General features: G+C 39.6%; 2 protein-coding genes across 4 annotated transcripts; one reads left to right on the top strand and one right to left on the bottom strand.

The window, feature by feature from the left end:
• Positions 1–1,097: 1,097 nt before the first annotated feature.
• ENPP4 (ectonucleotide pyrophosphatase/phosphodiesterase 4) lies at positions 1,098–14,469 on the top strand. Of its 3 annotated transcripts, none has more exons than XM_036868662.1 (4): positions 1,098–1,328; positions 7,091–7,949; positions 9,188–9,358; positions 11,418–14,469. In XM_036868662.1, the coding sequence occupies exons 2-4, from the start codon at positions 7,115–7,117 to the stop codon at positions 11,777–11,779; spliced, it is 1,368 nt and encodes a 455-aa protein (XP_036724557.1). In that variant the 5' UTR covers positions 1,098–1,328; positions 7,091–7,114; the 3' UTR covers positions 11,780–14,469. The 3 variants fall into 3 exon arrangements, with proteins under 3 accessions (XP_036724557.1, XP_036724555.1, XP_036724556.1); XM_036868660.1 differs by having other exon boundaries at positions 1,102–1,328; positions 11,415–14,469; XM_036868661.1 differs by lacking the exon at positions 1,098–1,328 and adding an exon at positions 1,492–1,579 and having other exon boundaries at positions 11,415–14,469.
• On the bottom strand, positions 12,044–27,319 carry ENPP5 (ectonucleotide pyrophosphatase/phosphodiesterase family member 5). The gene is made up of 4 exons (XM_036868663.1): positions 27,064–27,319; positions 24,122–24,985; positions 22,465–22,641; positions 12,044–18,860 (listed from the first exon to the last, which is right to left on the bottom strand). Exons 2-4 carry the CDS (start codon positions 24,948–24,950, stop codon positions 18,433–18,435), a joined length of 1,434 nt encoding a protein of 477 aa, XP_036724558.1. The 5' UTR covers positions 24,951–24,985; positions 27,064–27,319; the 3' UTR covers positions 12,044–18,432.

Raw genomic sequence — 27,319 nt, 5'->3', positions numbered from 1 at the left:
CCCAGAGCTCAGCTTTCCCCTGACCATCGTTCACGTTGAGGAACATTTTTCTGGTCATAGCAATAACAGTCACTGACCCTTAGCACGTGTGCTGAGTACTTTACTTGTTTTATCTCATTTTTTGATAATAACCCGAAGAGGCTAGTACTGTAAGAGGGCCTGTGTTGCAGATGAGGACATGGAGGCTCAAACAGGTGGAGAGACTGGCCCAAGATTGCTCAGCTGCTGAGTGGGGATTCAAACTCAGGTCTGGCAGATCGTAGGGACTGGACAATGTGGCCTCTGCCACTCCTTCCAGCGCTGGCAGCCCACAGATCTAAGATGCCCCAATTCACCGGTGCACAGGCCAGCCTTGAGCTTTGAGACTGGAATTAACTTCTGAAGGTACAAACTAATAATCAACAGAAAATATCCAGCCCCAAATTGTCTCTGCAGCTGCTTCCAGACTCTGGGGTCTTGGTAATGGCTATACACTAAAGCTCCAGACCCACACGCATGTGTTAAAAAGAAACGCCCATTTCTCAGCTGGTAGCCATTCCTAGTTCCCTACTGCAAGGACCGTGTTTCTGTATTTCTTGCAACCTTACTCATAAACTGCCTAGTACTCAATTCGCGTGTAATACGATGATCACTTCTCCAGCAACACGGACACATACTGCTTTGGTAGAGCCACACTGTATTTATCCCAACTAACTGGAACTGGCTAAAGCTGCTCTAGACTCGTGCTGGGCCCTGGGGCTGCCAAAGTCGCTTTTCCCGCAGACATCTTACCACAAGATGCATGTTAACTAGGGGCGAACTGAGAATGGCAGTAAGCCTGAGGCTGGCAATAGCCAGGTGCCCTTTCAGGGACTCGCTGTGTTTCAGGTCCCCTGAAGGGCACCCAGCCCTGGGACGCTAGAAAATGGGGCGTGGCAGGAGAGTGGAACGAACCTCTCCTACTAGATCCAATTCGACCCCCCCAAGGCCTCTGTCTCCAGGTTGTACCTGAATCCAACCAATCGGAAAGGGAGTTACATCGACCGCGGCTGAGATGTCCAATCCGAGGACATGTCTCACACTCCGTCGCCCGCTGAGTCCCCGCGAGCTGTAAAACTGTTCCGCAGTCGCGCGCTGGGCAGCGGAGCACCCTCGGAGCACCTCGGGTATCGCGGAGCTCAGGGAGAAAGGGGCTGTTAACAGCGGGGGGCGCCCGGTAGTGCGCAGGCGCCTCAGGAAGAGCTCGGTCTGGCTCCTGCGCCTTCAGGTCTCCGTCGCTCCCAAGACCCCGGAGCGCCGGGTTCCGCGCGCGCCGGGTTCCGCGTGCTGCAGAGAAGCGGCGGCAGCGGGTGAGTGTGACCCTAGCGTGCCCGGCGTTCCGGAGGGAAATGCCACCCCCTCCCCCGTCCACTAGGGGCTTTGAAAATAGAGGTGGTGAGATCCCCTACCCTTGATACACACACACACACACACACACACACACACACACACACACACACATCCCCCTGGCGGACAGCCGCGAGGGACCCCGGAGCGGCCGGGAGGTACCTGGCTGGGGGCGGCGGAGGGCGGGGTGGGAAGAGGAAAGGAAACTGAGCAGGTAGGCGCGGCCTGGGCGGGCGGTGGGGTATGGGGTGGAGGCGGGGGGCGGTGGCGGGACAGAGGTGGAGGCCGAGGGGGCGGGCGGGGCCGGCGGGGCGGGCGTTTGATTTTACAGGAACGCGGTCCAAGGTATCGATCGACCTGCCTCCGCGTGAGTATTCGATTAGAGTTGATGGGAGTGACACAGCCAAATTTTAAAACGAATTTCCTAGAAAACCTAACAAGAAAGGTAACACTGAAGTGCTTTTTATCGGCCGGACACTGTGTTAAGCATTTTACAAACAACGCTTCCTTTCCTGGGCACTGCAACCCTGTGAGATCACAGCGTCCCATTATACAGATGGGGAAAGTCCTGCTCAGAGACGTGAAGCACAGCTAGTGACCACGAGCAGATTCAGGTTTATACCAGCCTTGACTCCACTAGGGTTTTTTCTTTAACCACCAGGCCATCTGGTGGACCCAAGCCGGAAACCTTGCCAGTACTATAGGAAGTCAACTGCTCCTTTTAATATTCCGGTTTTCTTTTCTTTCTTCCTTTTTTCCAGAGGTTGTTCCAAGCTATTTTAAGGAAATTAAACGAATTTAAAAGCAGGGAGGAGATATTTTATAACTAAAGTATATAAAATACAAATATCTCCTCCTTGCTTTTAAATTAGCTACAAAATATAATTTGGGAAAAACTTGATGAACACAGAAGAAGTACACAAGGAGTTATTTTGTAGAAAGAAATAATATATGTAGAAAGTAAGATTAAGTGTAGCTGTTTTGAAGATGCCGGAAAAGTTTGTATGTGCTGGAAAATTGAAGAATACTTTAGAATCCTAGAGTTGTTAAGAAATAGAGTCTTTCAGAGAGTAGTTTTAGTTTTTCTTTAGAATATCAAGAAAATTAATAATAATAATCTAGGGAAAATCACCAATGTTATCTATGTGCATAGACAATGCTATTTTATTTTTCTTTTATTTTGAAGCTGTATAAGAGTTTCATTATAAATAGCATTTGTGAAGTGTTTAGAATAAGGCTTTTGTATTACAGAGCAGCTGGCATGCTAATGGTGGCAAATAGCTTTCACCATATCCTTTAACTGTCACACTCACCCAACTTCAGCTAAGAATGCCAGTGAGAATTGCCCGAGATACATTTCATCCAAGTAAGAAAGTCATCCCAGATGAGGCAGAGTGTGTTTTGGCCCCTGAATTGAAGAAAACTACACACAACTTCTGTTGGGATTATCTGAGTGTAGTTCCGGTGACTCTGCTTTTTTTCCTTCCCTTTGATATCTTTTTGGTTTGAAAAATTACAGAATTTCTCCCAGTGCTTTGTAATATAGCAATTAGTGATTTTTTGTATTCCTTGGAAATACTTGAGAACTTCTCACTGGTGTTTTGTTTATAGCTTAACACTCCTGTTGGAATGAAACAGAATGCAGTAGACATAGATACAGGCACCACTAATGAAAGCAGGAAAAGTTCCGTTCATAGTTTGGAGATTAAAACTAGACTTGTAAACTCGCTGTTACTAGACTTATAAACTTGTTAAGGACCTGAAATTAGTAAGAGTACAGACAGTAAGGCTACGAATTGCTTCCTGAGTTTGGCCAATCCAGGGACTTCATCTTCATCCTGTGTACAAAGAAGAGGTTAGACTAAATTATTTCTAACTACTTTATAGTTTCACAATAGTATCATTCCGCCTGTCACAGTACAGACTTTTTTCCTGACGTAACGGCTTTGTAACTGTGGATAAAAAAGAAACTAAATTTGAGGGCCTACTGTTTAACACTTTATGTATCCACATTTTACAAACACAGAAACTGAAGCTGGTAGATCTGCCCACAGTCGCTCCTCTACTAAATGTGAGCTCAAGTTCTGGGATCCTTCTGATTTCAGAGCCTCTAATCTTTCCACTTTGTCTGTGCTTCTAAGTCTGGGAACAAGAATCCAGCAGTGTGCTAAGGGGTTAGTGAACCCCAGGGTAAACAGCACGTGTGCCTTGACCCTCCTATTCACTCAAGATTTGGGGAAGAAAGATTTTGATTTGTATGTATTTTGTGTGAGAGAGGGGCAGACACAGGTTTTTGTTTTATTGTTTTGCACGTGGGAGATGGGGTAAAACACATTCACGTTAAAAAACTCAGGTCTGTGGTATAGAGTACACATTTCACATAATTCTTGAGGTAAGATGAAACATCAGAGATGTTTCCTGTTTTGTGGCAGGACAATCCAGATGCTTTTAAGATTACAATTTCATTTCTCTCTACTCTTTTTTTTTAATATAATGGTTTTACTGAGGTAAAATTCACATACTGTCTAGTTTACTCATTTAAAGTGTACAGTTTTACGAACTGTGCAACCATCACCACAGTCAATTTGAGAACATTTTCATCACCCCAAAAAGAAACCGCATACCCATTAGCATTTACTCCTCATTTCTCTTCAACCCCTTGCTCCAGACAAATCTAATATACTTTCCATCTCTATAGATTTGCCTATCTAGGCATTTCATCTAAATAGAATCATACAATAAGTGATCTTTTGTGACTGCCTTTTTTTACTTAGCACAATGTTTCAAAGGTTTATCCAAGTTATAACATATATTTGCACTTCATTCCTTTTTATTGCCAAATAATATTCCATTGTGTGGATATACCACATCTTATCCATTTATCACTTAAGGACATTTGAGATGTTTCCAGTTCATGGCTCTTACAGATAATGCTGCTGTGATCATATGTGTACAAGTTTTATTGTTGACATGTGTTTTAATTTCTCTGAGGCATATGCCTACTAGTAGATTTTCTGGGTCATACGGTAACTCTGTTTAAACTTTTGAAGAACTACCAGAATGTTTTCCAAGTGCCTGTACCATTTTCATTCTCACCAGCAGTGTATAAAAGTTCTAGTTTCTCTACATCCTTGCCAACACTTGTTATTATCTTTTTTATTATATCCATCCTAGTGGGTGTGAAGGGGTATCTCACTGTGGTTTTGATTTGCATTTCCCTGATGACTAATGATGTTGAACATATTTTCATGTGCTTATTTGCCATCTCTATGTCTGGAGAAATATCTTTTCAGATCCTTTGCTCATTTTTTAATTGGATTATTTAACTTTTATTATTGAGTTGTTACAGTTCTTTATATATTCTAGATATAAATCCTTTATCAGATATATGATTTGCAAATATTGTCTCCCGTTCTGTGGGTTTTCTTTTCTCTCCATGATGTCCTTTGAAACGTAAAAGCTTTCAATTTTGGTGAAGTCCAGTTTATTTATTTATGACTTTCGTCACTTGTGCTTTTGGTGCTGTATCTTAGAAGGCTTTGCCTAACTCAAGGTCATGAAGACTTATTCCTATATTTTCTGCTGAGAGTTTTATAGTTTTAGCTCTTAATCTTGGTCATTTTGAGTTTATTTTTGTACATAGTATGAGCTGAGGGGTCCAAATTCATTCTTTTGCATGTGGATACACAGTTGTCTCGGCACCCCTCTGCTCTTAGAGGAACTCCGCTGGAAAAGTTTTAGACATACTGTGACATGATTCCTCAAAGGGCTTAGTTTTAAAAACAATACTTTATGATGTATGGGTCTCAAGCGCAGCATTACAAGAAATTGTGGTGTTGTAGAACAGAGTTCATTCAAGCTCGTCTTTGTTCTTCCAAGATGACAGCCAGATTTGTTGTTTTGATTATTTATGCCCCTATTTTGAGTATTTTATGTTTGAAAAGTATAAAGCCCTTGTCCTCTGAAAAATGGCACATACATAAATTTTGGTGTTATAGACTTTAGCTATATTATTTATTGAATGATTTTTTTTTTTATTGACCTAAGAGAGTATTTGGGCAAAGAATTCATGTGTAGAAAGTAACTTTAAGAGGTTTGGAAGCACAAATTATTACTGAAGAGCTGCTATAGGTCACCTGTAGGTCACCTAGATAAACGATTATTGTCTCTGTAATGCATCTCAGACAGACTGTGACAGCAATGTGTGGTAAAAGGGAATTAAGGTTGGCCATGATTTGTGTAACTGTTTCATAGTAATTTGCACGTGGGTTGTGCCTGGGTAATGGAGGGACTTGAATGCCAGGCAGAGGTGTTTCTGTATAGGCAGAGGGACTTTGAATACTGATTTTATTAAGGAAGTGTCATGGACAGGGCTATTCCTAGGAAGGTTAAGTTGGGAGCGGATGTTGGGTGAGTAAGGGGAAGGTGATCGAGGTAGGAAGGTCAGTTAAGAGATGGAAGGGCTCCGGACAGGAGGCACTGGGGACTTGAAGAAGTGTGGCAGGGGACTTACCTGGCAGTCCAGTGGTTAAGACTCTGCACTTCCAATGCAGAGGGCACAGGTTCAATCCCTGGTCAGGGAACTAAGATCCCACAGGCCTCTTGGCGTGGCAAAAAAATTAAAAAATAATAAAAAAAAGAAGTACGGCAGCAGTGGAGACTCACTCTACCTAAATTACATATCCTATTTTCTTAGGAACCAAAGAAGATAGAGTCTGAAGGCAGGGAGATTTGTTTGGGGAAATCTGTTTTTTTGTAATCAGTAGATTGTTAAAAAAGAACCAGAAAATCAGGGAGCGCTCTGAGCCTAGGGTGTTAGGCAGGATAGTTACAGTGGTCCCTCATTATCCACAGGGAGATTGGTTCCAGGAGCCCCAGCAGATACCAAAATCCGCAGATGCTCAAGACTCTTATATATAATGGCATAGTACATGAATACAGTCAGCCCTCTGGATTTTCCATCAGCGGTTGGTTGAATCCATGGACAGGGCCAACTGTATGTCTTTGACAGTAAAAAGGAAGTTTAAAAGGGATGTGGTGATGAAATGCATTTCAACAGCTGTTGCATTTCTTCAGAAATTACCGTGGCATCCAAGTTCCTGTAGGCTTTGTCTGTTTGTCAGCCTCCTGTGAATATTGGGCAGGTTCAGATTGAGGTGGGACCTTTTTCTCAAGTAATATTTATTACTTACTCCCCTTTTTCATGCCAGTATTTTTCAGCAGGAACTGATGATGAGCCAGTATGGTAGAGGTTCCACCCCCTATTTCTGTGGATTAAAAGGAACTATAGGGTACCAGTCATTAAATTAGAAAAATAATTGCCCTCTCTGGAGCCTCTGAAAGCTTGACGTTATTTCTATTTTGTGCAAAAGGATTGTTTTTGTTTCTTCATTTGTTCTTATTAAACCTTTAGAATAACTTTTGCTGCTGCAAACAAACAAGGCAGCCAATTTGTATGGAGCATAAGAATGGCCCATATCCCCTTCGGAGCATGAAAAATGGGGCAGGACATATAATTGGACAAGTAAAGGCAATTTTAATTTTTTCCCACTTTATTCAGTTATCTTTCAGTAAGTGACGTTATTTAATTTTCAAGTTGATGTAGGTAAAGCTGGTGTATAAAAAGTTTATAAACGTTGGTTTTCTTCTCCTGATGACTAAACTTTTGAAACCTAATCCAACTCAAATAGTATTACTACTTATGAATTGTGTTTTTATATTTTAGGAACCCTGACTGCCTTCCATCAGCATGTTCACTATGAAGTTATTGCTGGTATTTTTGTTTTCTGGACTTATAACTGGTTGTAGAGGGAACTCTTCCTGTACTTTGCCACCCAAGTTACTACTGGTATCCTTTGATGGCTTCAGAGCTGACTATCTACACAACTATGAATTTCCTCATCTCCAGAATTTTATCAAAGAAGGTGTCTTGGTAGAGCAGGTTAAAAATGTCTTTATCACAAAAACATTTCCAAACCACTACAGCATCGTGACAGGCCTGTATGAAGAAAGCCATGGCATTGTGGCTAATTCCATGTATGATGTCATCACAAAGAAACATTTTTCTGACATTAATGACAAGGATCCTTTTTGGTGGAATGAGGCAGTCCCTATTTGGGTGACCAATCAGCTTCAGGAAAACAGATCAAGTGCTGCTGCTATGTGGCCTGGTACTGACGTGCCCATTCACAATACCACACCTTCCTATTTCATGAATTACAACCCCTCAGTGTCATTTGAGGAGAGACTCAGTAATGTCTCCACGTGGCTGAGCAATTCGAACCCACCCGTCACCTTTGCAACACTCTATTGGGAAGAACCAGACGCAAGTGGCCACAAATATGGCCCTGAAGATAAAGAAAACATGCGCCGAGTGTTGAAAGGAATAGATGACCATATCGGTGAGCTCGTTCACAAACTCAAGGTGTTAGGACTGTGGGAAGATCTTAATGTGATCATTACAAGTGATCATGGGATGACCCAGTGTTCTAAGGACAGGCTGATAAACTTGGATCACTGCATCGACCCCTCAGACTACACTCTTATAGACTTGACCCCAGTTGCTGCAATACTTCCCAAAATAAGTAAGTAAACTTGTAGCCAAGGAATATTTGAATGGGGCAGTTGATTGAGGAGGAAGGGTTTTGTAAAAGAATGAAGCTCAGACTTTTTGTAGTTCACAGCCATACACTCCTATACTCACTCAGAGTGGGATTATGTTTTTCCCCTGATGTATAAGTTTTTAGGCGATTAGCTTAAGGTTCAGGTTCAAAGGGATTATTTCTTTGCTTTTTTTTTTAAGTTAATTAATTAATTTATTTTTGGCTGTGTTGGGTCTTCGTTGCTGCGCGCGGGCTTTCTCTAGTTGCGGCGAGTGGGGGCTACTCTTCGTTGCGGTGTGCGGGCTTCTCATTGCGGTGTCTTCTCTTGTTGCGGAGCACAGGCTCTAGGCATGTGGGCTCAGTAGTTGTGGCTCGCGGGCTCTAGAGCGCAGGCTCAGTAGTTGTGGCGCACAGGCTTAGTTGCTCCGCGGCATGTGAGATCTTCCCAGACCAGGGCTCCGATCCCGTGTCCCCTGCATTGGCAGGCGGATTCCCAACCACTGCGCCACCAGGGAAGTCCCTCCTTGCTTTTTGATGTATTTCTTTTTTTTAATTTTTATTTTTTTATTGAAGTATAGTTGATTTATAAGGTTTCTGGTGTACAGCAAGGAAATGCAGTTTTACATGTGTATATATATATATATATATATATATATATATATATATATATATATATATATATATATATATATATTCTTTTTCAGATTCTTTTCCATTATAGGTTATTACAAGATATTGAATATAGTTCCCTGTGCTATACAGTAGGTCCTTGTTGATGTATTTCTTACTTATTCACACTAATGGAAAAAGGAAATTTTTATCCTTAAAAAACATCTTGGACTTTTGTGTGAGATATACCTTTCGTCTACTGATCTTAGACTTAGTAATTAGCAGTAATACGTAATTAGTTTATATTTACTTAGGAAGCTAGATGTGAAATTTGTCCTCTTTGTATAAAAGTCCACAAGGGATAATCACAAAATGAAAAGAGAGATATGTGAATGCTTGGAAAGGGGTGTGTGTGTGTGTGTGTGTGTGTGTGTGTGTGTGTGTGTGTCCCCAGCACTGTTACATCATTATTATTGCTCTGTTTTTTTAATGATTAAAGGGCTTTAATAGATAACATTGTTCAGGACTTATTTCCAGTTATTCTAGTTAGAAATATTTTTTCCTTATCAGTCAACATGACCTTTTTCCTTTGCTGTTTCCTTTTCTTCCAGACAGAACAAAGGTTTATAACAAACTGAAAATCTGTGACCCTCACGTGAATGTTTATCTCAAAGAAGACATTCCTGCCAGGTTTCATTACCGACATAATGATCGAATTCAACCTATTATTTTGGTTGCTGATGAAGGCTGGACAATTGTGCTAAATAAATCATCACCAAAATGTAAGTATTTATTTAGAATTTTTCTTTTGTATCCTAGGGATAAATCACACGTTGTGACATTGTTCCATTAACAGGATACTTTGATTTAGAGATGTTCACACAGTATAATTAGTTTGATTTTCAACTAGGTGATTCTCAGGTTTTCATCGGAGAGCAATTTTTAGAAACCACAGTTTCATCCTTAGATTAGAAGGTTGGGTCATCTTAAGGATGAAGGAGTAGTTTTACTTTTTTACAAAAACTGCAGTTACTGTCAGTAACTTTCAAGGCTGGTTCTCTTGATTTGTAAAAATAAGAGAGTAGTAAAGAAACAAAATAAAAGAGAGAGAAGTCAAGAAACAAAGTAAAGGGGGAGAGATTAGCTAGTCCAAATTCTTTTTTCTTTTTTTGTGTTAAAAAAAAAAGAAATTTGTCCAAGTAACCTTAAGTCTTTCCCCAGTGATGAAATTGTTTACCTGAGTGCTACAGCTAGTTAGAACACTGGGCAAGAACCAGAAAGTATGCAAACAAAAATCGACCAAGTAAACAAAACAGATGGATCAAAATCTCTCCTCAAACTGAAGAAATGTATAGGGGAGAATTACAGGTTTTTACCCATACGGTAAATTCAATTCAAGTACATTTTTCAAAAATCTGATTTTGTAAACCATAGCAGGGGTCAGAAAATTTTTCTGTAAAAAGCCAAATAGTAAATATTTTAGGCTTTGTGGGCCAGCTGGTCTCTGTCTCAACTATTCAATCCTACCTTTATAGTGGGAAAGCAGCCACAGGCAACACGTAAACAAACTGACACGCGGTGTTCCAATGAAGCTTCCTTTACAGAAACAGGCGAAGGGCTAAATTTGGCCAGGTGCTGTAGTCTGCAGATCCCTGATCTATAGCAGTTCAGACGCATCAGGCAAGGATAAGACTGAGGGCCATTAGAGTTTATATATTATTGATACTTATTTTGTATACTAATTATTGAGAACTTGGAAAATACAGAAGAGTTCAGAAAAGAGAACGAAAACTATCCATAATCCTTCAATACAGAAGTACAGACAGATGTTAATTGTGGGCGTTTTCCTCCTTCTATTCTTTTTCTCTGTTACATACAAATGCATATTTTTATTATTAAATCATATGGTTTATATTATTCACATTATAATCATATTCATTTATATTACTGAAGTCATAATACCTATATATAATGTTATATTGTGCTTCTTATTGTATTGATCACGTGAATTGTTTTTATTATGAAATATTTCAAACATACGATTAAAGAATATGTAACACTGATACACTCATTACTTAGTCCCCTGCACTTCATATGGAAGTAGGAGCTTATTAAATGTAACTGGTCTGCATTAAAAGGCAATATTTTAAAAAATAAAGCAAAAACTTGAGAATCTGGTATTGGAGTGATATCAGGGACCATCAGGTTTCTCTTTGAGTTAGACTTTTACTGGAGTTACAAGTTGGAGTCACCAGGTTAGACTTCCCATTCAAGGCAAGAATCCCTTCTGTTACGTGCTCAGTCCCCTGACCCTCCAGATGTTGAGGCGCCCATTAGCTGTCAGCAGACCAGTGGTGTATTCCACATCCTATGTCTTGTCCGGGAGCAGCTGACATAGGTCCGGCTGCAGACTCACTTCCTTGCCACTCACTGGCTTTACTCACTTCTGCTCTCCCCAGTTACTCAGGACCCTCAGGCCGACCAGTCTTTTTATCACCGGTGCTGTTTGCAGTGGGCTTGTGCAAACAGTGCTGGACACTGGCAGGTGAAATACGTGGGGCTGGGACTGAGAGAGAAGCACATCAGGCTGAGAGAGAGTTTGAAAGCCTGAGGTCATGACCGACCGGGAAAAGGTGGGGGGAGTGTGTGTGTGAAATAGGGGACATGGCCGACTTGAAGAAAACAGAAAATTTTACTCCTGGCACCTGTTTGGCCCAACTAATCAGAATTTTAATGGGAATTACACTGGCAAGAATCCAGTGTATTTACACTAGAAGCAAGTTATTTTGTAGTAGAAAAGCTGCTCTTATTTACTAACATCATCTTGTTCTTCTCCAGTAGGTGACCATGGTTATGATAATTCTTTGCCTAGTATGAATCCATTTCTAGCTGCCCACGGTCCTGCATTTCACAAAGGCTACCAACACAGCACCATTAACATTGTGGATATTTATCCAATGATGTGCCACATCCTGGGATTAAAGCCACAGCCCAATAATGGAACCTTTGGTCATACTAAGTGTTTGTTAGTGGACCAGTGGTGCATTAATCTCCCAGAAGCCATAGGAATTGTTATCGGTGCGCTCTTGGTCTTAACCACTCTGACCTGCCTCATCATAATCATGCAGAATAGACTCTCTGGACCCCGGCCATTTTCCCGACTTCAGCTACAAGATGATGATGATGATCCTTTAATTGGGTGACATGTGCTGGGGTTTATACAAAGTGGCTGTGATTAGGACACACCCAAGGAATGGTGTTACAACTATGAAAAAGTATGCTTTGAAAGACAAAGATCTTAGACCAAGCATGCTACAATTATTTTGTTTTTCCTTGTGTTTTGTTTTGCAGCATTAGCTAATACAAAAAACTCTGACCATAGAAAAAATTGCTAGTAAATCATTAGTTCACACCAACTGTTTCCCTAACTAGAAAGGTTTTTTTTTAAGAAAAATACTGCCTTTGCCTTTTTTTTTTTTTTTTGCAATGAAGATTAGACACATCTTTAGATGAAAATATGCAAAAATTTAGTGGGTATGCTTTTTGAATACATTTTTACATTTGTAAATTATACAACAGAAATCTTTATAAAATGTGTGGATTTTGTGTATCAGGAAGGAAAAGTTTCCTATATTTTTATATGTACCTTTAATAGAGTTTGTATCCCAAGTAAACCCTTGAGGTAGGAAATTCTCTGTGATGGTTAATTAAAATGGATCAAGCAGGCAGAAAAGATCTAGCATATGAAGAAATTATTTTAAGAAAAACTGTTATAAAAAACAAGCAAAGACCCCATGATACAAAGCCTAAGTCTTCTTCACCAGTGTGTCTTTGTTAAGACCCTTAAGCTATTGAAGCCTCAAAAGTTAAACCTTTTTGAAGAGTATTGCTAAGAAGAAATTAAGAAAATAGGGAAAAGTGGTTTTCTCACTTTGTACTCAATGCCTTTGTGTAAGTTATTTAGTTGTGTGTATGTACGTGCCAGTGTGTTGCGTGTATGGGTGTACAGATTTTGTGTGACTTACAGCAGGTGGTGGGAGGTGAGTGGCCTGGGGGCCGGCTTCCACATCCGCATAGAACCCAGCTCTCAGGAAAGGTTATAATTGCACTTCATTTTCGCGTACTTTCTTCTCACAAGGTAAAATCATAATTTTTAAAAATTCATTAATTTTTGTTACCATTTTTAACTTTCTCATGTTGTTTTTTGTAACCAGAGGTCTCCAGATGCTGCCGAGAAATGTATGACCTGACTACAAATCTGGTCTTGATTGGGTCAGGATGAGGAAAAGAGATTTTTCTACTTACCTTTGGGAATTTTATGCCTTACTTTTTAGGCTATAGGGTAGCTAAATTTAAAATGGAATTTAGTATCTTTTGATCTTTTACATGAATCATATGTTAAGTGGCTGAATAAACTCTCAGGACTCTTGTTAACCTTCAGTACCCTGAATGCTTCCTCTGCTTTTTTCTCCCATATTTGGTTCACAGAAATAACCACTCTGCTCATATTTTTTAAAACATACTTGTTCAGAGCGAAGGATTTGTTGTGAATAACTGTTATCCTAGCTTTGCTAAGTGGTACCTTCTAACAATCAGAATTAGTAGGAAGAAACTGAATTATGGCAGACGAGATTTCATCTATTAGAGGAAAAACTGGGTTCAAGAACCATTCATCAGCAGCTGAGGCAAGCAATTCATATTACTAGTGCGATCTTTAAAGTTTTGACAATATAAAATAAACTAGGGAACTGTTTTACAGATACAAAGATAATCTACAGTAAATATGCAGCCCACTTAAATGCTGATTATCTGTGGTGGTCAAGAACAGTGGTGCCAGTCATCAAACATATAATTCATCCTGTGGTCACTGCTGATCTCCTGATCCTGGTATTTGGTGCCTGTTGTACTTGGGGTTCTTGAGACGCATTTCCACACCCTGCGTGAATAGTCGATGCATGCAGTCGTAGGTGACTGTATTAGGAACAGCATAATAAATAAATAAAACCACCAGGACTCATTTTGCTTTTTTGACAGATTTTATTTCTGATGTTTTTGCCTCACATAAAAGTTATCCTAAAGGTTAATAGTTGATCTGAACAAAATAATAGAAAAATTTCTTTCTACTTCCATTTCCATTAAAAAAAAAAAAAAAAAAAGGACAGGAGAACAGTCACAGTTAAAGCAGTGAGCATTTTTTTGAAATGTCTAAAATACTAATTGAGGAGAGCTTGGTCTTTGCAGTGGTGTGAGCTTTAGTGGTTGTACTGGCTTGATTGGCAGTTACGAGTTTCAGAAATCGGCCCATAGCATCCAACCTGCGAGTGGATTTTATGGAGGATGGAATAGGAAGGGATGCCCCATCAGTGTCTCAGCCCTTTGAACAGAAGACCTATTTGTCTTGTTCTTTATTCCATTCTCAAAATACTAACTTGGATTAAAATTGTAAATGTTTTATGTATATGTTGATGGGACAAGAAGACTATTTATTTAATCAAAGAGACGTTTATATATTATTATATTGAACTTTATGTTAATTCAGTTGTATCTTTAAAAATGATCACTTAAAGCCAATGACTCCTCTAATACACTGAGAAAATATTTCAGTAAAGCCAGCCTTTTTCACTTGGTGTGTATTTTGTTAAATAATTGACTAATATGCTTCTGTGTTTTCTGGGTGGTAGAAAGTATTTGGCTCCAGGAAAGATTTAACTGTTTATGACAACAATACTCAAAGGTAATAGGAAAACTTTTTAGTAAGTTTGTTAATTCAGTGAGTGAATTCAGAATAAGTACATTTACTTATGTAAATGTAGGGACAGTTCTGCTGCTATTATTAATGTGCAAGTTTTTCTGGTAAACAGCAATAGAATAAAAATTATTTCAATGCTCTGTACCACTGGTTTTGTGTTATTGTTCCATTAAGCTTGGTATAAGAATTGAAAGATACTTGGAACATTAAAGGATTAAAAAAACCTTTGCCTTGTTCTTGGGTATTTCGTTCTCTTGCCCATATCTGGTAAGCTTTAAGGATAATTGCATTTAATACCTTTTACTTGGAGGTTTTTACTTCATTGTGAGTATATAAAGCTACAAATGAAGGACAAAGATGAGATGGGAAATGTGTATTTATTGTAAATTCCTAAAATACTATGTAAATAAATGACATGAGTGTGCTTTAAAGAAATTTGTGTGTAGTGCCTTAAGTTAAATATATTTTGACCATATTGCTTGAATTCATAGTTATGACTTTGTTATGATTTTAAAAATTTTATGTGAATAAAATCTACCAAAACATTTTAACCATAATTATTCAATATACAATGTGATGTCATTGATGATTTTTTAATTTGTCACCTTCTCGCAAAATATACATCCTGTGATAGATGTTGACATGACTTAGTAATACTGCAAAATCCACCTAGGCATTCATTACAATTTTTTTAAAACCAGGATTAAGTTTGTAACATTTAACCAAATTTTTAAAGCAGTGTATAAATATGCAATCCAACATAAGGACATCACTGGAAGGAAAGCCAAGATAAATTTTGCAGAATTTCTAGAACTATAATTTATTGACTCACAGTAGACAGGAAGAAGTTTGAAAAAAGGTGATTACAAAACACTTGGGGTGAGGGCGGGATTACAGTATTTAAACTTTGTTTTGTACATAGCCAGAGTATTTAATGTCTTTTCTAATATAGATTCAACAAAGTTTCCTCTAATAGAGCAGTGATTAATTTCCTATTTTGACATTCATTGAATACTTCTAGGAACTGTGGGAAAACAAAAAAAAAAGGCACTTTACTTTGGAAGAGAGTCCTGTAGCATTTCAAAAGTGGTAAAACTTTATACTAACAAATTACTTTTGTCTACTCATGGTTTAACTCCTGGGCTAAGATCCTTGGATCCAGAACCATTTCCTAGGCCCTGTGCTTCCTGAAGTTTGGATGCCAGATTTGCTGAATAAAATTGATTCCAATAGAGAAAGAAAATTAAAACCAATTTCTTAATTAAAGATTGAGAAAGTTATAAACTATTCTACAAAAAAGTTTCAGGCCCCCAAAGCAATGATCTTTTTTAGTGCCCCTTGGTTGGGTTTGATTATCCCTGTTATATTTGCTTCATTAAACTAGTGTTGTAGAAAAAAATACATGAGTTTTTGAGGTGAATATAACATTGATATCAAACCTGATAAAAACAGCATCAAAAAAAGAAAACTATAGATTTTCTAGAAATAGGTTCTTGTAAGAAACTGAAACTAATAATAGAATCGATCCTAATTTTACTTAAGAGGACAGAAAGCATTTTGAAAAGCAATTTTCAACTTAAATAGCAGGTGGCAAAGGGAGAAGAAATTGCAAAATACATGCTGAACAAGAAAAATCGTATCAACTAATCAACTTCAAAATAGCCGACAGAGGATGTAAAGCAAACATGTCAGTGTTGTGACGGGGGGGATTCCATGCTCGGAACTTTTAAAAGTTCTTACTTACAGTTAGGAAGATTAGCTGGTCTACATGTTATTTCTATGTGCTAATTTGTGTTGACTGCATACAAAGTTTGACCACAGACATGCAGATAAAACCAAAACAACAATGAAACTATCGAAAAATGATGAGTGACTAGATATTTCCCCAGCAAAGTTTAAAATTTTATTTTCCTTCAGGTAAACTCTCCTGCTGATACTTTACAGGAAAATAAGTATCTGTAAAGGAAACCATTCAATAATCAAATCTTCATATCAGAATTTTAATGATTTCATCAGTGTTACAGAATCTACTCTCTTCTTACTACTAAGGTAATAGCACCCTCTAAAATGAATTTAATGCAACAATTAGTTTAAATATACAGATAGCACTTGAATAATAATGCTTTTAAATAGACCAATTTCATCTTTCAGTCATTAGATTGGCATCTCAATAACGCAGATAAGTTCATCACTACAAAGCAAGCCAACACGAGTGGTCACACGTAAAATGTCTAATCCAGAGTTAAGACCTCTTGAGGAGTTTGGTATCTACCATCTCACTTCTCAGCTTTTTAATCTATAGTACATTTCCAGCGATTCCATTCTATCCCATTTAGAGGTTGTATTAATGACATGAGAATTAAGTGCTAACATTGTTTACTGGTATCATCATTTAAAAATAATTCATTCACCTGATTTTAGGAAGCACTTCAATTATATTTTTCACTATGCCACTTTTGTTCTTTACATCTAGTTTATCCTTTCTGGAATACATTTACCACTTTACCTACTTTTAGCGAGTTGGTGCATAAATATACACAAAATCACAGTATTTTCTATGGGCCACGTGTCTATAAACTGGTTTCTATTTTCTTCAAGGAAAGCTATTCTTTCCAGGGCTTCCTCTTTCCTCTAAGAAACCATAGGTAACGCTACCCTCTCCCTAACCAGCCTACTTAAGAGATCTAAGGCACAGCTTTCCATGGTGGGATTGGGGAGCTGAGATGACCAGGCAGGTGAAAAAACCTACCCAGGAGGTAAAGTCTATTTGTGAACCTGGATTCATCTTTGATTCCACTGAGCATTTGGTGAGTGGATATTCAGATATTTCAGGAAACAAGGCTATAATCTCAGCTCCTCTTGTTTCAATTACCTGTTACCTCTAGGAGTTTCACTATTTTTTGCCACCAGGCACCCTTTCGCATTGTCCTGGGTACATTGCAAACAACAATGGTCCTGCCTAATTTTTTTCCCCAAGTTTCTTTCTAATTTTTTTTCCCCCAAGCTCCACACGGTTCTTTTCAAGGATTGCGTGGCCTACATTTTCCCTAATGTAGTTTGTGCTCTCTTGCAATTCTGGACCTTCAAATGCTGAAATAGAAAAGATGCTTGTGCTCTGTCACTACAGATTACCAGAAAGAAAACATTGTTTTATCTAATCTGATTTTTTAATGCGATTAATAGTGATTTAGTTTTCAAGGAAGCAAATAATTACAGAGCAAGAGAAAATATTGCTGAGATGGTGCTACTCAGACCAGTGCTAGACTCGAGAGGAAAGAAACGTATATTCATGGTGTCTTTTTTTTTTTTTCAAGCCTACAGAGTAGAGGTCTCACGGTGTCTTACTATTAAAATCAGAGTAAAATGACTAATCAGGAAACAGCAATAATGAATTTCACGATGGAAACAACATACCTGGAATGAATTCGTCAGTATTTGGATCTCTTTTTTGGGGGAAAAATAAAATGAAAACCCATGTCCATTGGAAAGAAATATGACAAGGAGTGCCCACAGGTGCACCCTGCTGTTGGGAATGCACCTCTCCAAAATTCAATGTTCCAAGGTCATCACGTTTCATTTTTCAACAGTTTTCACTTTCTTCATGTTCTCCCAATTTAAGAAGATAGATAGATTTCTACAGTATTCAGGAATTATTAGAAATTTCATTCCGTTTGAAGAAGGAATAACAGGTATTCTGGGACATGGGTGCAAAAGTTGGCTTTTTCAACCGAGTTCTCAGACGTAATTGTCAATAAAGTGCATTTCACATAAACGTACCCACTAGGAGAGTAATTTAAAGTGCAATATGTAAAGTACTTCAAATAGTGCAAAGTTGTTAAATATATACATTGTATGTGCCAAGTCCAAATAAAGCAGGATCTTACCTACCAGAAGCCAGAGAGGACAATGGAAACATACTTCCCCATCCTTCATCCTTTGCAGGTATGTGTATTTTGGTCCATGTGCATGAGTGTGTGTGTGTGTATGACTGCCTCTGCACATGTACGTAACTGCTTAATGGTCTGTGCAAATGTTTGAAGCTGGTTTCCTAGAATTTGAAACCTTTAAACACTGACATAACTATGCAATCTCCACATCAAAGGAGCATTAGGCTTGTAGCAATGGTTGAGATATTTCAGCCTGAAAATCTGGTAAGGCAGGTATTTGACTGCGAGTTAAATGTTTAATGAAAATTATTAAAAACACAATAACTATAATGCTACCGAGAGAGACCCCTATGAAAGAAGCGTATGGCTCCTCTTGTTCATTTTCTCTTGGTTTGACACTACCATGGAGGAGAGGAGGGCTCTGTGTATAAGGACTCGCTCTTGGAGTTGGTGAACTCAGCAGATCCTGGACGTTCCTGAGTGATCCGTTGTGTGGCACTGCAGTGATATTGAGGAGGTGGCAGAGCAGGGGGTACAGATCTGTTGAGTTCATGGCTTCTTTTGTGAAATTCTTTCGGAAGGCAGGACCGTGGGCTAAAAATATGGGATGCATTTCTGCTAATGCATTATCATAACCGTGGTTGCCTACTGTGAAGATAAAATGCATGAACAAGTTAGCCAACCAGATGGTATTAAAATGGAAATAATTGTATCATCAAATTGTGAACTTAAATGCAAATGTTATCTAATTTGACTTTTAAATAAAAGGATCTTTTACAAATAATCTCTGCTGTTGTCAACACCACCATTCACTTCAGGAAACGAAAAGTCAAATGATCACAAATCTTTCTCTCCAGGCAACACTACCTTCAGCAGCACAGGAAGAAGGGGAAAGAGCAAAGCTGAGGCAAGTCAGGGGAACATGAAAGTGACATTTTTTTTAAAGTCAGGACTTGTGGGTAAAATCTTGACTTTGGTGGTTCAGATCAGGATCCAACTTAGCATTGTGTGCTTTCGTGTGGTTACAAAGAAGTAAAAACTTTAGGAGTCTCCTGACTTATCAAGTTAGACGATGATACAAAATTGAAGGATGAAAACTCCTGCATAATAAAAGCTGCCTTTTATTTTTATTATGTTTTTGAATTTTTGAATTTTATTTTATTTATTTTTTTATACAGCAGGTTCTTATTAGCCATCCATTTTATACATATTAGTGTATATATGTCAATCCCAATCTCCCAATTCATCCTACCACCCCCCCACCACCACCTCCCTGCCATTTTCCCCCCTTGGTGTCCATACGTTTGTTCTCTACATCTGTGTCTCTATTTCTGCCAAAAGCTGCCTTTTAAAGGCATGTGCGTCTAGCATAATATCAGGGTGCTACTGCTGATGAGACGGCAACCAAAGAAAACTGAAAGGCTTTATTTTTAAAGGTGGTGAGAAGGACTAGCAAATTAGCCTCTACTGCTTGTGTTTGCTACTGGGAAATATGCAATGAGAACACAGCATTGCAAAAAAGAAAATCCTAAATTAATTCCCCTGAGAGTCATCTCCTCAAAGTAATTCCAAATCTGCCTGGCAAAATCCACCTAAAGAAGTCATTCTTAGTGCCATGATTCTTTTGAGTTTATTATTCAAGTGAAAATAACGCTGGATTTATGAATCACTAGGAATCATCTGACGGGACTGTGCTATTCTAGTTAATTAATCGATAGTAACCTTGGGAAATGTGCCATTATATAATTTGTAATTGATTGGATGACTGCTGTGCTCATGTCTATGGAAAGTTGGATCTAGACTCTAATCATGAAGGCAAAGATCAATCATATCACACTTCTTACTAGAAAATCAGATTTGAAGTGAACTCATTATGACTTAGAAAACTTTTCCCATGAAGAGGGACTTTGTTTCATAATGGTAGCCCCTACAATAAATGCTGGATCCAGTAGACAGTATTTAATAATGGATGCCTAAGGGCAGAGGTTCTCAAACTTGAATCTCAAACTTGAGACCCCGGGGTAGGGGAATGGGTGCAGGTAAAAACACAGATCGCTGAGCTCTACCCTCACAGTTTCTAGTTCAGTAGATCTGGGTTGGGCCCAAGAATCTGCATTTCTAACAAGTTCCCAGGTGATTTGGATGCTGCTAGTCCAGGGAACACACTTTGAGAACCACTGCTTTTGGCCATTAGGGCTGAATTCTCTTATAGAACTCAGGCTGAGAAGGACTGTAGTAGCCAGTACTTAATTATTTGTTGAATAAGTAATTATGTTGAACATCATATAACAGAAATAGGAGCACTATTAAGGTTTTCTGCTCAAAATAGGTGTGACTCATCTAGTATGTGTAGTTCACCAAACCAAAATTTCAAGAGAGCCACTTACATTTATGTTAATTGTAAATTGTAATTCAATCTCCGCAGAGATAGCAGTTCTTTTTTGAGCAACCCCTCTAACATAAGAGCTACCTGCACAATACATGAAAACCTGAACATATAAAGGTGGCAACTATTCCCCTGGCCAAGGAAATTACTTTTAAAGGCCTTCTCAAAACAGCTCTCCTGGCCTGATTAAATATTGGTTTACAGATTATTATCTATATGTAAAACCTGTTTTCAGGACCAGAACCCATGTACCTGTATGCATCTGCCAATATGACTTACATATGCTCTACAAATGCCATGGCCAGGCAACTGCTTTTCTCTTTATCAATAAACATGATGGGAACCCAATTCTAGCTAAAGGGACATTTTGTTCATATCTTATATGTATCAAGGACCAGTGCCTAAAAGAACATTTCTAGATAGTGTTGACACCATGTGCTTGCTTCAACATTCAAGTAACAGAATGGAAACAACTCCCAGTGAATTGATCGGTAGTGCATGTTAATAGCTCTATCAGCTGGGAAAGTGGAACCCATCCAAGAGAGAGAATTTCAGATGGGGCCTAGTTACAAAAGTGCTGAAGCTCAGAAGCAAACATGGGATGGCAAGGTTACCCAGCGAGTAGAACAGTGGGAACCTCCCATGGCCCCCAGGGCTGGAGGGACAGAAGGAAGAGGTAGTGTCCCCAGAACCCCAAAGGCAGGACTACCCAGTAGGCACTGAGGCCATAGAGCAGGAAGTCGTCCAGAGCTGGGATCACAGAGGACATGAAGTCACTGTTAGAGACACAGCCTGGGGCAGAGAGAGTGGGGGGAAAATACCCTGGCTTTCTCCCAAACTCCAGCCTTCCACACTCCTGCAAAGGTCCTCTATTGACCAAACTGAACCAGAAACCAGTTCGCAAAGGAGCCTGGGAAATTTAGTCTGTAGGGATCTGTCACTGCTGATACTAAGTAGAGCAGGGTAAGGGCAGGGAGTTTGAGAGCAAATATGCAAATAACAGGCAAAATAAAAATGAGTGAAATCCTGTGGATGACTTGTCCATTTGACTAACTTGTTAAAAGCTATATGAGAAGGGAAAACTACACTTAAGGATAGCAGGGGGACCTCCCTGGTGGTCCAGTGGTTAAGACTCTGCACTTCCAGTGCAGAGGGTGCGGGTTCGATCCCCGAACGGGGAGCTAAGATCCCACAAGCTGCGTGGTGTGGCCAAAAAATAAATTAAAAAAAAAAAAAGGATAGCAGGAAGCTCTTTATTTTGCATGCTTTAATTTTAAATAGGATTTACATTATATTCTAAATTTATTCAATGGAAATATCTCCAAAATTATACCACTAGGTATTTTTCATTAGAAAAATATATCTTGATATATTTTTATCCATGCCAATATGCACTTCTTTTTAGAAATGTTTCCAAGGTGTAAAGCAAAGCTGGCTTATATTTGGTAGAGCCAGAAGCACAAAAGAAACTAGAAAGCTAACAACTGAAAAGAAAAATAGAGATTAAACTCTTTTGAAATCAGAGTATAAAACAGATGCAGAAAATGATTCAATTTATAAAATTCAGTTAGGTTTTCCTCCGGAACATAATGGTTATAATAAGCAGTACAGGGCACTGTGCTTATCTTTGGTCTGAAGGCTTCAAGAGAAGTAAATGTTCCACTTTTAGGAGGTTACCTCATTTTAAAGCCCCAATAAATCTTTATTGGGATCTTTATTGGATCTTTATTTAGCTATTAATGTGTGACACTAGCTAGTTATTCGATCGATAAACAGACTGTTGAATACGGCAGAAACAACTCCCACTTAGCCTCCACTTTAGCAGACAACGATGCAGAATGGGGAGAAATACTATAACATACTCACACAGAAAGTCATCTGACTTATTCCGTAAAATATACCACCCTTCGTCAGCCACTGCGAGAACTGGCTGAATTCGACTGTTGTATTTGTAATGCCATCTTTCTGGAATCTCTTCTTTTTTGTAAACAGTCAGATTAGGATGAGCATGAGCTAGTGCTTCATAGACCTCATCAAATTTGCCTAAAAGAGAAGGATGAGGAGAGGCAGTCAGAACAAGACACTCACTGCTACAGCCAAAGAAACAACCATGGCAACAGAGGTCAATCAACGCAGACATCCTACTGACGTAGACAGCCAGCAAGTTCAAGGTAATGAAGCCTCGCCAGACACTTTAGAACTCCCACCCCCTTTGAGGAAATAATCTTGTGGGGGAAACTGAGAAATAATCTTCTCTTAAAGTAAATTCACCTTAAGAGAAGACATTTTATAGAACCAGAAATCTCTAATCCCTAAAGATTAAATACACACACACACACACACACACACACACAGGTACTAATTGGTGGCACAAAGTAAAATGTCAAGGGCACTGCAACATCCAAACAGAAACAAAGAGCTAAGTTCTGGTAGTTCTGAGTACAGAGATAGAGAATCTCAAGACAAGAAAATTCGGTAAGTGGAGGGTGAGGGTTGGTCAAACGTTCTTTGAAACCCTGGAGGCGTTGCAGAAGTACTCCCTGTAACTTCAAACGCAGTAAACCTGGGCAATATCTTTAATCCTTTTCTTGTTTTTCAAATCCATTTGTTGGGGCTTCCTCCCTGCCAACAAGGGAACACCATACCAACTTGATCAGGGGAACCGAAGGGTTAATGCAATTTTCTTAACCACAAAAGATTGCTATTTTGTATTGAATTGATAGAAATGTTTGTGTGCAGCTGCACGTGCCTATTTTAACATTCACTGTTTCTTATGATCCTCTTAACTCCCCTGCGAGGGATCTAACTCTCATTTGTGAGTTCTTCAGCTTTTCAAGATCTGTTTTCTCATTTCATACCTAGACTAACCCCAGGAGGTGATAAAACAAAAGTCAGGAGTGCAAGTCTGCGTCTTGCTCTGCACTTACTTTTTGACCTGGGGATGTTAAACCTTTTGAGTTTGTTCACCTATCTTTAAAACAGAAATAATGAGAGACAGAGTTGGTGTGAGGCTTCGAGGAGAGGTTTGTAAAAAGTTTGAGGTACTGTTACTTCTTCCCCTGTTTACAGATAAGAAAACTAAATCTCAGGATGACCAAAACTCTCTCCTTCCTGTACCCCACTGCTTTCCTATTAAGCAGGTCCTAACTAAGGATCCATTGAAGGCTTTAGGGCTTCCATAAAATCACTGTAACTGCAGGCACATTTTGTATATATCTTCCCATCTCAATTTCTCTGAGAATGGAGGCTGTAGCTTTCACCATATCCAATGACTCCAAAATGGTTAAATGCGACTACCATAAATACATAGAGAGAGCATCAGTTTTAACATTCTAGCAAAAAGTGAAAAATCAGACTCTGAGAAAAGAGAGAGTTTGTCTTTTCAGAGACTAAGGATTAAATCCCAGAATATTACCATGACAAAGGCAAGCACACTTGAAAGACACAGAAACAAAAATCCCCCACTCAATCGCAACGGGCACAGGCAGACCCAGCCCCAGACCACCAGTCTGTTCAGACTTACCTTCTTTGGGCAAGACGGCTGCCACCGGCGATTGGTCAATCAGGGTATAGTGGTCTTTATCCAGATACTGGTCAAGCTCTATGATCCTTTCCTCAGAACACTGCGTCATTCCGTGATCACTTGTGATGATTAGGTTCAGAATGTTCCACAACTTTGCCTTTTTCAGCATTCGTATGAGATACCCTAACTTCTGGTCAATATCTGAAATGACAGGCCCCATGAGTGGGCTGTCTGGTCCCAAATGGTGGCCCATGTCATCAGGTTCTTCCCAATAGAGAAGACCAAGATTGATGGGCTCTTTCGATGTAAACCATTCAATAATTTTGGCAACTCTCTCTTCAAATGAAACGGACTCATTGTAAGGCATATAGTAAGTAGGAAAGCTTTTATGTATTTTGACATCTGTTCCGGGCCACATGGCTGCACCACTCGTATGTCCTGCCCTCTGATTTGTGATCCATATTGGCGTCGCTTCTTCCCAAAACTCAGAATCATAAATGTTCATGTTATCCAAGGAGAAAGATTTGTTCAGAACAGGATCAAACATGTCATTTGCCACAATGCCATGATTCTCGGCAAAGAGGCCAGTTACCAAAGTATAATGGTTAGGGTAGGTCTTTGTAATGAAAATATTAGTAACTTGCTTCACGTGGACACCATATTTTATAACATGATGAAAATGGGGTGTTGGAACTCTGTATAAGTAATCCCAACGTAATCCATCAAATGAAACTAGTAGAACCTTTGGCTGGTCTGGTTGGAGAGAAAATGTAATTGAAAGTGTCAATGCAGCAAGTATGAAGGACACCCAGAGAAGTTTTGAAGTCATTTTCAAAGTACTTGATCAGTTCAGTGTAAGATAATCTGTTTAAGAAACACATAGAAGTTAATGGCAATAATTTTGTTTTGTATACTTTACCCAAAATGGAGAGGGATGGTGCTTAGTAATCCCAGTTATATCATAAATCACAGCCTGGAAGGATTATGCTGCAGAACTTCGTCTTAAACAAGAGACCTGGGGCTCCCTGTATAAATAAAGCTAAAAATTACATTTGCATTTTAGAAACTGTTTTAGTTTCCAAGAATTTATTGAAACATTCCTCAAAGAAATTATTTAAATAAGCTCCTCAAATATCATTTTAAAAGATGATATAATTTACATACAACTTTTCAGAAACATTTTCAGGTTGACTCAGACTTCTGACTCCTGGTCAGAAACATTTATACAGTCAAATACCTGTGGGCATATTTATCATTATGGTTAGATGGGCTATAGGAACATAGCAACAAGCAAATTTGCACTAGCAAATTCAAAACTAATACTTTTTAAAAGTACATGTGTACACCTCTGTTTTTCAAAGGCAAGGCCTTATGTCTGGTCCATCATGGTAAGAGATGTGAGAGATGTCATGAGAGAGGAGAAAATAGATTAACTTGGTATCCTGAAGTGACAAAATTTGTGACATTCAAATATATTTGTGAAATGTAATTTGCATTCATGTACTAATAATCAAAGCATAGCCTTCTTTAAACAAAACATTTAGATTCTGAACTAAGTTTAAACTGAAACATAATTCTAAAATTTGATGTTGACCTTCCTAATCTTAAAATTCATCAACATTTAATCTTATCAGTGATGAGTGTAGAAAAGGCACTTCCCAGGATTAAATAATCTCTTGGGATCAACGTTGTTGTTATTGTCGTTGGTAATCTGCCTATATTTCTAAAAAGCTTTTATTCTATTCAAGAAAGTTAAGAGATAATATGAAAAAACAATACATATGTAAATTTGGTCAGTTCCCATTGGGTTTGCAAATCCAGTAAGGATCTTTTGTTCTCTCCCTCTGCTGTCCATTCTTGCATGAAGGTATTTATAAGCCCACCGAAACCTGGATCTAACCGTATTTTGTGCCAAGAAATCTCTTGAGGGACTTCCCTGGTGGCGCAGTGGTTAAGAATCCGCCTGCCAATGCAGGGGACACAGGTTCGATCCCTGGTCCAGGAAGATCCCACATGCCGCAGAGCAGCTAAGCCCGTGCGCCACAACTACTGAGCCTCTAGAGCCCGTAAGCCACAACTACTGAAGCCCGCACGCCTACAGCCCGTGCTCCGCAACAAGAGAAGCCACTGCAATGAGAAGCCCGCGCACAGCAACAAAGAGTAGCCCCCGCTCGCAGCAACTACAGAAAGCCTGCGCACAGCAACAAAGACTCAACGCGGCCCCAAATTAAATAGATAGATAGATAGATAAATAAATAAATTGATATTAAAAAAAGCAATCGAATTCAGCTTTTGACATTTTCCTCTATTTTAATAAATTAATTCAGTAACTGTGGTAAGCAGGAAAGAACTGCTTTCCTGGGACAAACGAAAACAAACAAAGGCTAAGTGTTGCCTCAAGCTTAGTAATGTTTGGTAAGAGGAACCAACATCATCACATCGATGACATAAAGCAACAAACTGGGAAGTGGGGGTAGGGATGGAAGAAGATCTGATTTCTTTCTTCTCCACGCACAAAATGCTGCACTGCGCCGTGGAATCCCTAGTTCTGGGTCCAGATTTCACTGAGCTGCTTTCCAATTCCTCCTCCCCTCCAACCCTTCCCCCACAGACAGCCTTGGAAATCTGGAGGGACGGGGCGCCAAGAAACGAGAGGCAGGAAACTGAAGGAGGAGTAGGTGTGTGTAGAGCGAATATACATCAAGAGGAGGGTGATACATCGCCCCATCTTCTTCACCGGGATTCCATCCTAGCTCCTGGAAGGATCTCGGGGTAGGGTGCGTTCCCAATTCGCAAACCTCCCGCCCACCGAGGCTGGCAGATGCCCTAACGTGGGCTCTGTGTATGTGTGCAGTGGAAACGGGTGGGAGGGTAGTTTGGGGGGCCCGCAGGAGGCGGGTGGGTCCCCGGCAGGCCAGCCTCCCACACTCCCGGACTCTTACCCTCGCGGCGATCCGCTCAGTCCGCATCTGCTTGGGGCAATGGGAGGGAGGGCCTGGAGGGAGCTCCCTCCCGCAGACCGGGGGCAATAGGGGGGAGGCGGCGGCGGCAAGGGGCGCCCCCCAACGAACCTGCAGTCCCTGACCTTTAAGCCACCTCAGCGCAGAGCACCTGACCAGCACCGCAGGCCCGCCTCAGGCCCCGCCTCTTGGCTCCCATTGGCTACAGCTCCCATTGGCTATAGTTCCTGCTGGGGTT

The sequence above is a fragment of the Balaenoptera musculus genome, chromosome 11, assembly GCF_009873245.2.
Source record: "Balaenoptera musculus isolate JJ_BM4_2016_0621 chromosome 11, mBalMus1.pri.v3, whole genome shotgun sequence".
Lineage (NCBI taxonomy): Eukaryota > Metazoa > Chordata > Mammalia > Artiodactyla > Balaenopteridae > Balaenoptera > Balaenoptera musculus.
Note: the sequence above shows the minus strand (reverse complement) of the source record. Positions and strands in the feature narration are given on the sequence as shown.

Coding starts and splice junctions, on each gene's coding strand:
- ENPP4 (XM_036868660.1), top strand. CDS start 7,115: ATGTTCACTATGAAGTTATTGCTGGTATTTTTGTTTTCTGGACTTATA. Junction 7,950..9,187: donor TGCAATACTTCCCAAAATAA/GTAAGTAAACTT, acceptor CTTTTCTTCCAG/ACAGAACAAAGGTTTATAAC. Junction 9,359..11,414: donor AAATAAATCATCACCAAAAT/GTAAGTATTTAT, acceptor GTTCTTCTCCAG/TAGGTGACCATGGTTATGAT.
- ENPP5 (XM_036868663.1), bottom strand. CDS start 24,950: ATGACTTCAAAACTTCTCTGGGTGTCCTTCATACTTGCTGCATTGACA. Junction 22,642..24,121: donor AGCCGTCTTGCCCAAAGAAG/GTAAGTCTGAAC, acceptor CTTCTCTTTTAG/GCAAATTTGATGAGGTCTAT. Junction 18,861..22,464: donor TAAGTCAGATGACTTTCTGT/GTGAGTATGTTA, acceptor TTATCTTCACAG/TAGGCAACCACGGTTATGAT.